The sequence below is a fragment of the Ochotona curzoniae genome, unplaced genomic scaffold (assembly GCF_017591425.1).
Source record: "Ochotona curzoniae isolate NIBS_2020 unplaced genomic scaffold, NIBS_Ocur_1.0 contig_883, whole genome shotgun sequence".
In the NCBI taxonomy this organism is placed as follows: domain Eukaryota; kingdom Metazoa; phylum Chordata; class Mammalia; order Lagomorpha; family Ochotonidae; genus Ochotona; species Ochotona curzoniae.
The window spans coordinates 6,399,259-6,413,035 of NW_024466599.1; the positions used below are offsets into that span (position 1 = coordinate 6,399,259).

Sequence of the window (13,777 nt, forward strand, 5' to 3'; positions counted from 1 at the left end):
CTCTACAGGGGAGATGCAAAAGCAGATCTTGGCCAGCAGTGGGAAGCCCGCCGTGCCCTCTAATCTCCTCTCCCCTGTCAGCTGAGCCCGTGGCTGCTCAGAACCTCGGACAAGTGCCTCTCTAAAGCACCAAACTGAGCTGTGCCCTGTGGCTGTCAGTCACGGCCTACTTGCAGGAAGTGTACCCTTCCTGCTGGCTGCTCATAGACACGGAGGCTCTGCTCTCTGGGCAAGCCTGGGGATCGGAGGGAACTTGGTTCCAGCTTCCTACTAAGAAATTCGTCTCTGGGTCACCCCCACCTACCCTGGCTGTGGGAGGGAAACCCACATGCATCAGGCACAGGTGACAGCGGCCTGGGGGCGGGTCGCACCTCCTTATGGCTGAACTCCATCCCCACATGGGGCCCCAGGCAGTCAAGGCTCACTCTTTGCCCCTTCACGCTGCAGGGTCCTGAGCACAGCTGACAGGGCCTGGGGTTGTGGAGCAAGGCTGGCTGCCTCTGCTCTGGCTGGTCATGGGCTTTCCCTGGGCATCCCACTTAGGGTCCTCTCTGTCCTCCCCACCAGGTGCCAGCAGCAAGCTCCAGACCCTGCCCAGTGGGATCTGGCAAAAACAATGGCATGGCTCCCTCTGGCAGATGTCTACATCCACAGGGAGCAAGCCCCTCAGAATTTGCCTCCACACTCATGCGTGTAAGAAAATCCCCTTTCCAAAGATTGTTTGAATGTCAGAGTTACTGGTTCTCCCAAAGGAGTGCTGTGCCCAGACACTCGAGCCATCTTCCAGCTACTCTCCGACACATTAGCAGGAAGCTGGATGGGAAGTACAGCAGCTGGCACCTGAACTGGCACCCATACAGGATGCTGGCACCAAAATGGCTTTCCCTGTCATTCCTTTTTCCTGAGGTGGCTGAGGCCATGCTGGAAGCCCCCAGCTTTGTTTCACCCCCAAGTTCTTCTGCCTGGAGACTAAACGAGTACAGCTTCCCCTCTCCACAGCACCAAGCTGCCAGGCCAGGGCTCAGCGATGGACCCAAGGCCTGGCCTGACACTCCCCGCTGCACTCCTGTATGGAAGCAGCAGCTCGAGCTGAGTACGGGGTGGGGGCAGGGGTTCTGGGACACAGCTGAGCACTGCAGGTGCCAGCCCAAACCCCAGGTCTGCAGGGGCACCATCAGTCCATGGGCAACTGACTTGCTGCCTGCTTGCCTGTCGGTGCCCTCCTGGGCCTGAAGAGTCAAGTTCAGAGTTTCCCAGCAGACAACAGCACAAAGCTGTCTATCTTCCGCTGCAACCAAGGGCAATTAGATGTGCCGTGTAACCTTCAGCAAAACCCAAGATTGGCAAATATTTTTTCCTGCTAGTGCATTCAACTTGTTGAGAATCATTTTCTGTATACTCACATTTGGGGGACTTGGATTGAATGCAGGCATCTTTTTCAATCAAGCAGCAAGTGTCCTGAATCCTACACACACAGTTGCCCACCCCAAGCACAGGATGGCCGCTAGGAAACCTTAGCCATCACCCCCAGGGGCTACACCACAGCCCCCAAGTGCTGTGCTGGAAGGGAGTACAGGGCAAGGCACAGCAAGGATGCAACCAAGGCAGAAAAAGATCACCCTAGGTGCCAGGAGGGAACGGATGGTGAGGGTTGTGGTAGCAACTAGACTGTGCAACAGACTTCTGAGCCAGGGCAAGATCAGCGAGTCGGGGCTGGCAGACAGACCAGCCGCATGCTTCATGAAGTGACGGGTAATGCTGCCACCTGCAATGCCAGCATTTCACGGAGCCGGTTAGGTCCCGGCTGCTCCACTCTGATCTCACTGCCGAAGGAAAAAGCCATGGCTGATGGCCTAGGTGCTCAGGCCCCTCACCCATGCCGGAGACCCAGAGGATGCTCCTGGGCTCAGCTCGGCCCCATGCCTGTCATTGTAGCCATCTGGAGAGCAAACCAGTAGGTAGAGGATCTTTTTCCAATCACACATAAACAGAGCGTGGGGACCCGGAGTTAAAGTCAGAGAGAGGCAAGGTTACTGAAGGCTGATTGCGGGGTGCGGCTGAGGCTGGGAGAAGGTGGGGAAACAACTGAGTGTGGCAAACAGCGGCAGGCAGCTCCACCTGCAGGGCACGGCCCCCACATGGAGGACCGTGGAGGGACACGGCTGCCACGCAGGGGACTGAGGCTTGGATGGGAAGCACAGACCCTCACACTGGGCCAGAGGATCCCTTCCCAACCCGTCACCCCGGCATGCTTGCCTGGGCTTTGGGAACACCCTGCCCAGTTCTCAGTATTCCTTTTTCAGAAACCATTTTTGGGCCTCTTCCCTTCTGCTAAACCCTTTGACACCAGCCACTCTCATGATTTAAACTGTCACATGGGAGTTGAATTTGACAACCACCCATTACACAGAGGGAGCAGCCGGGCGACACACAACTCTTCACTCACACCCTTGCTTTCACTAGAGCTCATCGGCCCTGCACCTGCCATTCCTCTCATGTCTACTTTGTCTCCACCTCCCCCATCACCAGCTAGTCCAATGTAAAAAACAGCACCGCTGCAGCTTCTCTTCGAATAATTTTAAGATTTTTCCCCCCTTTTTGGTATAAAACAAATGATGGGGAGAAATGCTGCTTCGCTAACCCTAGTGCCTACAGACCCCAGGTCTGCAATCAACCAAGGGCCTGCTGGCGTGATGTTCTAGTATTTCAATTTTGGAATCCACTGCGCACAATTTTAACACATGATTTTAATTTCAAGTTGTTTTGTGTCTTTCTTTAAAAACAAGAGAACTCAAATGAAGCTCTCTAGAATTGTGTGTGCTAGGTGAGCAGGTGTCATGGGCCAGGACCTGACAAGGCCCTCGGGGCCGGGCCGGGCGTTCCTGAAGCGCCCTCCGTGGGCCAGGCGAGAACACTGCGGCCAAGTCCCTCCGGGCTTCACAGTCGAAAGGTAACTACCGAGTACGCTGAGGCACAGAGCGGTAAGGACTCCCCCATGAGGTAGAAACAGCCAGGAAAGGCGGGACGGGAGCTGGGCAGAGGGCGGGGTCGTGGGCTGCGGTCAGAAAGCACAAACGGGGCACGGACTCCGTCTGCAAACAAGCTCAGCTGCCAGTCCTCACGATGAGTGAATTCCTGTGACAATGACCTGTGGCCTGCGGGCGTGGCTGTTCACCCCGAAGCCACCCATGTGCTGGGACACAGACAGGAGAGGAACACGTGTCCGATTCCCATTTCAGTACTGGGACCCATATTAAAACACCTTCATTAAATCCATGGGCTTAAAAGTGCAGCACACTCTGACACTTCTAAGTGTAGAAATTGGGAGAAACTCGCCTGTAACCCTCATCTCAGGGGTCCCCAGCAGTCAGGGACCCCTGCAGGGTGTCTGCCTGCCCCCGGTGGATACAGGCTGCTGGCTGCAGGGGTGAGGAGTGACGTGCAGACACAACACGTGTGTCTTCAGACACGTACACAGGTTACACTTACACACACGTGTGCACCTTTTCAGGGAACACAGCTAATTGCAAACACAAACCAGGGTAAGGCCACTTCTTGGGTGATGGACCCCAGTCCTGAAAGGGATGAAGGCATGGGAGTGCCACTGAGACAGCTGAGGCCTGGCTGGGGGTTCCCAGGACACCCCGGGAAGTCTTCAGCGAGATGTCCACTCCCCTGACAGGAACACAGTGAGAACTACACAGCTGCTTGGTGGCGCAGACACTGCAATGACCGCTGACCCAGGAGGCCAGGCAATGCCTTCAGTGACAGCACTGCCTCGGTGCTGGACCGCGGGTGACCAAGGTTCGCGGGCGAGTTACTGCTCGAGGTCCGAGCTGACGCGTCGCTGCCCTGCTAGGACACTGGGGCATTCACGACCCTCAGTTGCTCACTTCAAGTTCTTCCCCTTGCTGAGGAGGCTTCTCTTCTGCAAGAGAACACATGGGGGGGTTCCTGCATGGCACCCGAGGGCAGGTGGGGAGGAACGCAGAGCAGCGGCTCGAAGATGGGCAGAGAGCACCCCGTTCTTTAACTGGTAGCACAACAGCCAGCCAGCCCGCCAGCCAGTGCACCTGCCACTCGCAGAACCTGCCCTCCTTAGAAACCAACCAGCAGTCCCTGCCTGGGGACCCAGGACTTGGCAGCTAGCTGAAATTCAGCCATAAAGTTACAGAAATTCTTCTAAACTACAAGTAAGAATCACCCTGCAAATTTTTAACTCACATTTTTGAGGACAAAAGGAAAGATACCTTAAAGCCACTATATGCATGCATAAATTACAGCTACCGAAACTGCTGGAATCTTCTGCTGTCTTCCAGGCCACGCGTGGCTGGGCTTACCTTCCTCAGGGGGCTCTGCACATTTGCTTCTGGAAGTAACGGCCCCACCACGGCCAGGGGTCTTGCTGCTCAGGGGGTCCTGTTGCACCTCACACAAGTACACGTCGATGGGCCCCTTGGTGCTCCTGATGTGCACGGTGACGGAGTCCTGGCAGGGGACAAGGCAGCAGCCACAGAGCTTTGCTTACTAGAGTCACCAAGGCTCCCGGGACCTATCTGAAAGTGCCAGTGGGGACATGGCTTTTCACTTGGCTGGGAGTGCCGAGAGCAGCAGGACCCAGGCTCCGTCCCCAGAACAGCCATCTTGGTGGATCCCAAGCCCACCCTCTCCATGTGGCCTGCTGCAACAGCCTCGCCATACTTTCCCAGCAGTCGATGAGACCATTTGCACTAGTGACACACACTGAGTTTTTCATGATACTTGCAGCCTGGCACTCAGCTGTCGGAGGCTAAGCAACTTCTCAGAGCCCTGGCTGCTCCAGGACCTTCCTTTGGGGTCTGTGGCAGGGCCAGCCTGGTGGCTGCTCCAGCAGGATTGGGGACTCTGGGAAAGCCAGACCCCAGTGCCGAGTCCAGTTTTGTTGCTTCCTGTGGGAGGCGGACAAGGCTAAGTCGCCTTTCTGGGCTTGGCTCCCTCCTCAAGAAGACCTAGACGCCACCTCACTACGTGAGTCCACAGGAAGCACAGACCAGGGCCCTGCCCCCAGCCCCCAGCCCCCAGCCCCCAGGCAGGCTACTCACCTCTCTGGGTGCGGGCACATCCAGCCTCGTTTCAGCCGGAGCCTTCACGGCGATCACAATCTGCTCATGGAAGGCCTGGATGCTGCGGATGTCCTGGTAGGTGACGTATGCCAGTGTGAAAGCCAGTCAAGGACCCTGACACAGACACGAGTGATGGGGCTCACTGCTCATCACCTCTTAATGGGGCTCTCTGGTTCTTATGGGATATAAATTCACCATTAAGGAAAGCAGCTGCTCACTTTTTTTTTCATGGATAACTACTGTTTCACAGTAGTTTCATGATTTCAAAAATAAAAAGGGCTCGTAACTGAATTACTGCGACTACGGCAACTTCTCGGAGAAGCGTATGAACAAAGCTGACACAGCACACGTGGGCAAAGGGGTTCTCCTGATCTGCAAGGCATGCTTGGGCCCAACAGCACCAGCCAGATGAACTGTTTTTGTTTAAGGTTTAATTTATAAATAAAGTACAGAAAGAGCACCAACAAAAGACCTTAACAATGGAGGCTAGTGTTGTGGTATATCGGGCAAAGCTGCCACCTGCCAACACCAAAACCTCCTAAGGGTGCAGGATCGGGTCCCAGGCGCTCCACTTCCAATCCAGCTCCTTGCTAATGTGCCTGGGAATGCAGAGGAAGATGCCCAAGTGCTTGGGTCCCTGCACCCAGGTGGGAGACCCGATGAAGCACCTGTCTCCCACCCGACTGTTGTGGTATTTTGTTCCTTTGTGTACCAATGCAGACTCGCTCTCTTTCCCTGCCTTTCTCTTTAACTCTGTCGAATAAATAAAATGTAAAAAAAAAAAGTCTCCCTGATAATTACCAAGTGACTTATGGACTGTGCTGGGCTGTGGGTAAGCCGACACCGCACACAGTGCAAGCCGAGGTGGGGGAGCGCTTCATGGCTCCCTCTTGCTGGTAGGTCTTACCACAGTGACTGGAAAAACACACTCTGGGTTCTGGTAAGAACCCCCTAAAATGAAAGAGGGGAAAATCGCAAAGGCAGAAGCAACTTAGGAGCAAGCCTCTCGGGGTGCCCCGATCTTGTCCCATCTCAATGTCCCCCATGCTTGCTGCTCACGCTGCTGAAACGGTAGCTACGAAGCAGCTTAGGGTCTCACTCCCACACAGTCAAGCACTCTTGGAACCTACATGCTGGGGGAGGGGTCACCTCTGAATCAGTGTGGCCCTCACAGAGGCACCCATGGGGACAGAGCAGCAAAAAGGTCAGGACAAAGAGGCAGGGGGCCAGGACCACAGTCAGGGCTCCCTGGGTGTGGGGCTCAGTAATACTGGGCTCTGGCCAGGCGGCCCGAGGCCACACATGGGGAAGTGGGAGTTCCATAAAAGCCAATATCCCTGTGTTCACAGTCGTTGGACTACAGGAACAAAGGCTTCCATAGCCAGGGTCTGCTGCTGCCCCTGGGGGGGGTCACACACAGGAGAGACCATAGGAAGGGCCCCACTGAAGGGCAGAGGCAGGGATGGTCCGCCTGTGCACGCCTGCGCTTGCAGGGGCTTCAACAAGCTCACTTAGAGTTCACGTAGTTAACCAGAGAGAACGAGAGAGAGAACACGCTCCCACCTGCCCATGCATCCCCCAGACCTGTGATGGCTGGGGCTGGGGCACCTGGCACAGGTGGGCTCTGCTCTCACCTTGAAATAAAAGTCGGGGCCCAGCGGCGTGGCCTAGTGGCTAAAGTCCTCACCGTGAATGCGCCGGGATCCCATATGGGCACCGGTTCTAATCCCGGCAGCTCCACTTCCTATCCAGCTCTCTGCTTGTGGCTTGGGAAAGCAGTTGAGGACAGCCCAGTACTTTGGGATCCTGCACCCATGTAGGAGACCTGGAGGAAATTCCTGGCTCCTGGTTCCGGATCAGCACAGCACTGGCCGTTGTGCTCACTTGGGGAGTGAATTATCGGATGGAAGATGTTCCTCTCTCTCTCTCTCTTCTCCTTGCTGTATATCTGACTTTGTAATAAAAATAAATAAATCTTAAAAAAAAAAAGAAAGAAAGGAAATAAAACAGCTGGAATATTTAAAGCAGAGGAAACAGAAGTCTACAAGGCTGCAGCCCTGAGGTGGTCAGGAAGGGCATGCAGGAGAGGACCTCAGACAACAGTGCAGGAGGTGCAGGTGTGTGCACGCATGTGCTATGTGCATTACAAAGAAAAACAAAAGCAAAAGCAACCCAGACACCGCGCCATGCCCACAGCCTCCCCGGTCTGTGTGAGCAGGAGCTACTCGTGGAATCCAGCTCGCCGCGGGACAAGATCACAGCCCTGGCATACCCTGCTGATTCATTTCTCCATGAACTTTTGGAAGTCCCTTCGAACTAGCGAACTTTTGCCTTTTAAAGGCCCGCCCAATTTTGTATCTTGGATATACAAACTGAGCCTCTGAGACCCCATGCTACTGAGGCACAGCCCTGAAGGATATCTTTCGTTCTCTTTGTCGTCTGTTAGCTCAAACAGCTGCTGGGCACAGTCCTTGATCAGCTCGTCCAGAGCCTCCTCCATGGCCGACAGGTCTGACAGCTCCTCCTGCAGCTTCTTCTGCTGGGGCAGTGCTCCAAAATGGTTAAGGTCAGAGCCTCTAGAAAGCAGAAAGAAGCCTTGCAATGACATCTGTGTGATACAACCACTGCAAGCAGGGTGACAAGAAGCTCTCCCAAGACCTGCGCTGTTGCTGCCATGTCAGGCACTTGGCTCCATCCTCAGCTCCCCAACACCTCTCCCTACAGACCCTGCCTCTCAGCCCGCCTCGCAGCTCCTGCCCTCACGTGGGGCCCTTGTCCACAGCTCACAGTATTAGCACGAAGTGGCAGCTTGGCCCAGGCCCTGCCACACACCGCACCGTGGCCATGTTAGGACCCTCCATCTCTGACTTAAGAGTATTCCCAGGGACAGCGCCTCTGCCACGACTTCCCCAGGTCCACAGTCCCCCACCAGGCTCCTGCTGACTGATCGTATCCACTGCTCTTCAAAGGTGTGTCTCCACAGCTAGAGTGTGGACGCCCACATACAAGTCAACTTGTATTTCTCGCCTTCACTCCGTATGGAAAATACACAGGGACTGCCCACTACCCTCACCTCTTACTGTGCTTGCTGGTGTTCACGTAGGATGCTAACTCACGATTCAGAAGGCAGTCTGGTAAGATCTGTGTTCTGCACCACTCAACAATCACCGGCCGTATGAGCCTCTCCTCTGATGACCGACATCCTGCAGAGGCATCTTGCGGTCTCTCACAGGACTGTCTGGGTCCCTAAAGGCCTGTATGTGTCACCCTGACCCAAACACCTGCCCGGTCTGTGACTGCCGGCACACGCCCCCAGCCCTCCTCTTCACGGGGTCCTTCCTAACCGCATCCAGTGTCCTGCAGGTGCCCTGGACTTGAGATTGTGATCCTGGCATCCGGCACCTGGGGTTCTGGCTGAGAATGCAGATTCCTGTGCACCCCAAAGCTAGAACCCCCAAATCACAACCCACTAGCATGGGACTACCAGCACCAACGACCGGTCAGAATCAAATGTAATACGTTGTCTCCCCATGATCTTAAATCCCCCCTAAATTTCAAGCTGATACCATTCAGTGTAATCTCTCCCTAACCTCAGAACGGCACTGTGTGTTTAAGCCCTCATGGTAGAAAGACAAAAATGAACTGTGTGTGTGCTTTGTGGGACTGTGGGAAAACCGTTTCTAGACTCCTTTCTAATTTGAATCCTCTCTCACCTAGATTAACATTGTCAAAGCGCCACGTCTAAATGCGGACTTGTCCCTTGAGGAGAAAGGGGAAAAAGTAATGAAAAGTCTAAAGCCAACTTACATCCAGCGAATGTGGTTCTTGGATTTTTTCTCCACCAGGTCGATCCCATCCAAGACGTTGGTGATGTCATATACTCTTCGCTTCCGTACCCCCAGTTTGGTGGCAACCTTGTTTAAGTCAAGAATACCCCCAGGAGCAGATCTGACAAGATCCATAAATTTTCTAGTTAAATAAACCAGTGACACATCAAAACGAGGTCTCTTCACTTTTAGAGCTTCTGGGAAACAAAATAAACACATTTGTAAAACTTCAAGTCACACCTCACTCGGAAATCATTTAATCCCTCCTGAGCAGAAAGCCCTGACTCCATCTCCACGCCATAAACCTCTCGGGCTGGACAGCAAACACACGGGCCAGGCCAGGTCTGAAAAAGCTTTCAGATTTAACAGATACGCCAGGCGGTCAGCTCCCACGGCCTCCCCAGGACACGGGAGTGAGCGAGTCTGCACCTTTCAATAAGAGTCAGCAATGAGCTGTGAAAGTAAATCCCTCACTCCGTCTTTAAGCTGGAGCATTCTTTAGAAAAAATTTTAAATAACTTTTCAGCCACATCAAAGGCCCTTCCTGTCTGATGACTTCTTTTGTTGTTTATTTATCTATAATGCAGGAAAAAAGAGAAAGAGACATTTCATCTGCTGGTTCATTCTCTTCTGTAAGTGCCCACAACAGTCAGGACAGGGCCAGGCTGAAGTCAGGAGCCACAACTCCACACAGGTCTCCCACTTGGTAGCAGGGACCCCAAGAATTGAGTCCCCCCTATGCAACCTAAGTTCAGGTCCCATGACCCCCGCCTCTATCCCTGCAGTCACATGGGCAGCAGGATGGCAGGGTTGTGGGGAGGAGCTCAGAAAGAAGCTGGCATCTGAACTGGGAGCTACATGCCAGCTCAGCAGCTAGAACGGACAGGTGTGGTACGGAACCCTCCTATGGCCAAGCGACTCAGCCACTCTGTGCCCCAGGTCACACACGTGCAGCACGTGAATACGAAGCAAGCAAGGAGCCCTCAAGGGCTGTGAGACCAGGTGCACAGAGCTGGGGGGCAGGCCCCCCAGGAAACACCTCAAGGGAAAGGCAGCCAGGCCTGGAGGTCAAGGGCAGCCAGCTGGGGAGGGCACTGATCTGTGGGCCTGTACATCCATGGAGCTCAGAGCCACATTCAGGGCATGTACAGAAGCGCTTCCACTGCGACCCATGGCAGGTGTGACGAAGGGGAGAGAGAACAGAAGGAGAAAACCCAGAGGGCCAGAGGCTGCCCTCTAGCTTACTGCCAAGCTGCCCCAGCGGAGACCACTGTACTTCGCTACCTAACAGCTGCGCCAGTGACTGCACTGCGCTGCTATGACGGGGTGATGGGCTCAGATGACCAGCTCTCTGAGGGGAGCACCTTGGCTCCTTGCTCCCGGCTCTCCCGCTGCAGGCACTCGTTACTGTCCCGACACACACAGACTGACCGGGATCCCGGGCCCACGCTCGGGGTCTCTGTGGCCGCACACTGCTCGGCTCAGACTCCTAATGTCCACTTTGTGGACTGTGCACTAGGGTGAGGTTACAGGCACTAGAAGCTGTTCTAAAAGTGACACCCCAGGCCTGGAGAACACAAGCCTGCGAGCACTTGTCCCGGCTGGCTGCCTCAGGAGTTTTCACTGATTCCAAGCCTTACCTCCCTGTGTGTAAACAGTAAGCCTTGGGGTTCTCATCAACTCAGCTCACACGCAAAACCAACCATCTCAACCACAGCACATTCAAGTTGCAGAACCTAAACCCTGCTCAGGAGTCAACTTACTTCTCATGGACACATACTGTACGTTATCTTCTAAGTTAATTCTTATTTTTGATGGCTGAAAAAAAAAGAAGATACAAAAGTTTAACTTGGCAGCTGAAAACAACAGCATGAATGCACAGCTCTTGGCCCCCCGTCAGCTGTCGCTCAGCAAGGGGTACTGATTTCCAGTCACTCTCCCGTGGCTGTTCCTGATGGTGCCGCACATGGAGGCAAGGGACCACAGATGTGGGGGCATCATGCAGGGACCCTCTGGCTGCTGTGGGGACACAGATAAAACATCATTGAGACACAGCTCCGACGCGGGATCGCTCTGCGGGAGCTAGAGCTGCCTCCAAACCAACACTCCTCACTTTGTAAACAAGCGAAGCCAAAAAACTTTCCGCCACGCCTTCACAGAAACCTGTGCGTCTCCATGACAACTAACACTAAGACAGTAGCACTGTGGGGGCCAGTGCTGTGTAAAGCTGCCACCTCTAACACTGGTGTCCACATGGCGTAGGTTCATGTCCTGGCTGCCACACTTCCCATCCAGCTCCCTGCTAACGACCTGGGAAAGGCAGCAGAAGCCGGCCCTGCACCCACGTGGGAGATCTGCGGGAGACCTGCGAGCTGCCCCCGGCTCTGGCCTGCTTCTACTTGGGGCATTGCAGCCATTTGTGAGTGAACCAGTGGGTGCAAGATCTGTCTCTCCCAAGCCCCGCTCCAAGTGGGTCAAATATTCGCCTCCATAGCTATCTCCCCAGAGCATCACCCCCTCCCCGTTGTGGGCAGGGTGGGGGCAGTACCAGGGGCTGTTTGGAAACACACAGACCTTTCTCCTTGTCCCTGCACCTGGCTGTGACCCTCGAACCTGCCCTACAGCCGTGTGCACCCCAATGCCCCTCCAGCCAGGGCCAGCTTCTCCCTGCTCGCACCCCCAGACAGCTGTGCAGCATTTGGTCAGGCAACAGACACTGAGCAAGACACACGGATAGCATCTTTGTGCAGCAGCACAAGGTCCATCAGACTGTTTTGGTCACAAACCATCAGCCTGTTTCCAGCCCTGTTACAAGCAGGAAGAGAACACTCATTGGTCCAAGCGGAGTCCCCACTCCGTGACCTTGGTTACCGCACGCCTGCCCAGCACCAAGGCGCTTCGGTGGAGCTGCGCAGCGCACAGACCTGCTGCATGTGAGGGCCTCAGCACGTGGTCAGCAGAGCGGGAGAAAGCCCTCAGGGAACCCAAGGCAGCCTGGAGAGGCCAGCAAGGCGTCTGCGCAAGCCGTCCCTGAACTGGGGCTAAGGTTAAAGAGAAAGGCGGGCTCCCACATGGAGGCAGATGGGAAGGACCCCGCAGGTACCCTGGAACTGCCACTGAGAAACAGCACACCCCAGCCGGGAGGCGGGGGCGTGGTCAGGCAGGTCCGCGCGGGCAAAGGCCCAGACAAGGAGAGATTCCATCAACATGGGGGAGGCTGGTGGGGTCAGCCTCCAGTGATGGGCAAGGACAGGCCACGGCAACACTGCTGCTTGCCTGGCTAAAAATACGTATTCAGTGTTGGGTGAGTCTGAAACCCCGGGAGGCATGTCCAGTGGACAGCTGGGCTGCCCGGAGCTGGAGTCACACCAGGACGGAGCAGGACACCCAATCCTCCAGGATGCGTTCATGTCCCAATACACCGCGCAAAGTCAAGGGCTCTTTGCAGAGCTCGCAGCTCCGACCAAATCCTCTCAAGATGAGGACGGCCGCCAAGGTCGAGAGGCGGTGGGTGAGCTCCCGGGTGAAGCACGTGCCAGCAGGGATCCCTCCCCAAAGCATCCACACGGGGCGAGGGCCCACGAACACAGACGGAGCATGGAAACCTCGTGCTAGCAAAGCGCGGGAGGCCGCAGAGCCGGGCGCTCCCCCGACCAGCCCCGGTCCAGCCCCCCGAGGGCCCACCGCAAGGCGGGAGCGCGCGGCACGTGACGCCGGAGCGCGGGAGCCCAAGGCCGCCCCGCGCGCCCGGCCCGCTCCGCTCACCAGCAGGCTGTCCACGTTGATGGGGTCCCGGCAGCGGCGGCGCACCGGCTCCTCCGCCGGGTCCACGAGCAGGCTGGGCAGCTTCCGGACCGGCCGCTGCTGACTCATGCTGCCGCCGCCTTCCCGCCTTCCCCGCAGGCTCGCTCGGAGGCGACGCCCGGCTAGGCCGCCCGGTGCTCGCAGCCGCTGAGCCGCGGCTCCCCAGGCGCGAGAAGCCCCGGCGCCGGCCGCGGGAGGAGAGAGGCCGCCCCGCGCCCCGGACGCCACGCCCGCCCGCTGCACGCAGACGTCCTGGGCCGTCCCCGCGCGCAAGCCCGCCGCCAGCCGCTCCCACACCCGGCAAAACCCGGACGCTGGGATCCGCGGAGGGGATGGCGAAGCCAAAGGAAGACGTGGAGACAGGATCAGGGAGGACGGGCCGGGAGCCGGGGAAAACGCTCCAGGCTTGTAGCCTGGCTGGAGTGCACGCCTAGCAGATACTGTAACCGAGCTCTGTGCCCCGCCCGCAGTCTTGTTTTCTCTTCTTTCCTTTCTTCTTCCTTTTTTTTTTTAAAGTGGGTGAATGAATTACTGATGAAATGAGTCCAGACTACATCTCAAATTCCAGTGGAGGTGGCAGAAAGGTTATCCTAACATTTTAAACTGGAGCTGGAAGGTGAGTTTTTAAATCCCAGCCCTGCTGGTAACTTAGACCACTGGAGATATGCTACTGAAGTTCCCTGTGCCTTGGTTTCCTCATCTGAGAAATGGGTGTCATGCCAGGCCTTGCCTCATCAGGTGAGTGTGTAGATTAAGTAAAGCAATGAGTTGGGTTACCTGGAACATGTAATGTACACACATGTTAGAGAAAAATGTACAGGGTTGGGTGGGCTCAGGCTGGGGTCTCGTGCCCGGTGGGGGGAGATGGGCTCTGGCCAGGGTCTTGTGCCCGGTGGGGGGCTGCCCTACAGGGCTGTGAGCGTGTCTTTGTGGTTCTGGCATCCAGTATAGAGTCTGGCAGGTAACGTGTGCTGATGGGAGGTGTACCCTACAAGACTGCATGGGCGGAACATCGAGGTGACAGAGCCAAAGAAGGATGGAGGG

At 55.9% G+C, this 13,777-nt stretch overlaps 1 protein-coding gene across 1 annotated transcript; it reads right to left on the reverse strand.

The window, feature by feature from the left end:
• Positions 1-3,587: 3,587 nt before the first annotated feature.
• On the reverse strand, positions 3,588-12,849 carry E2F6 (E2F transcription factor 6). Its single transcript, XM_040992836.1, has 7 exons — positions 12,695-12,849; positions 10,693-10,747; positions 8,910-9,126; positions 7,523-7,678; positions 5,082-5,196; positions 4,341-4,488; positions 3,588-3,928 (listed from the first exon to the last, which is right to left on the reverse strand). Exons 1-7 carry the CDS (start codon positions 12,800-12,802, stop codon positions 3,882-3,884), a joined length of 846 nt encoding a protein of 281 aa, XP_040848770.1. The 5' UTR covers positions 12,803-12,849; the 3' UTR covers positions 3,588-3,881.
• Between the last annotated feature and the right edge of the window lie 928 nt (positions 12,850-13,777).

What these genes read in the sequence shown, in the direction of transcription:
- E2F6 (XM_040992836.1), bottom strand. Translation starts at nt 12,802, where the DNA reads ATGAGTCAGCAGCGGCCGGTCCGGAAGCTGCCCAGCCTGCTCGTGGAC. An exon ending in AAGAACCACATTCGCTGGAT is followed by an intron (nt 7,679 to 8,909) that starts GTAAGTTGGCTT and finishes TCTGCTTTCTAG; the next exon opens with AGGCTCTGACCTTAACCATT. An exon ending in ATGTGCCCGCACCCAGAGAG is followed by an intron (nt 4,489 to 5,081) that starts GTGAGTAGCCTG and finishes GTCCCCTGCCAG; the next exon opens with GACTCCGTCACCGTGCACAT.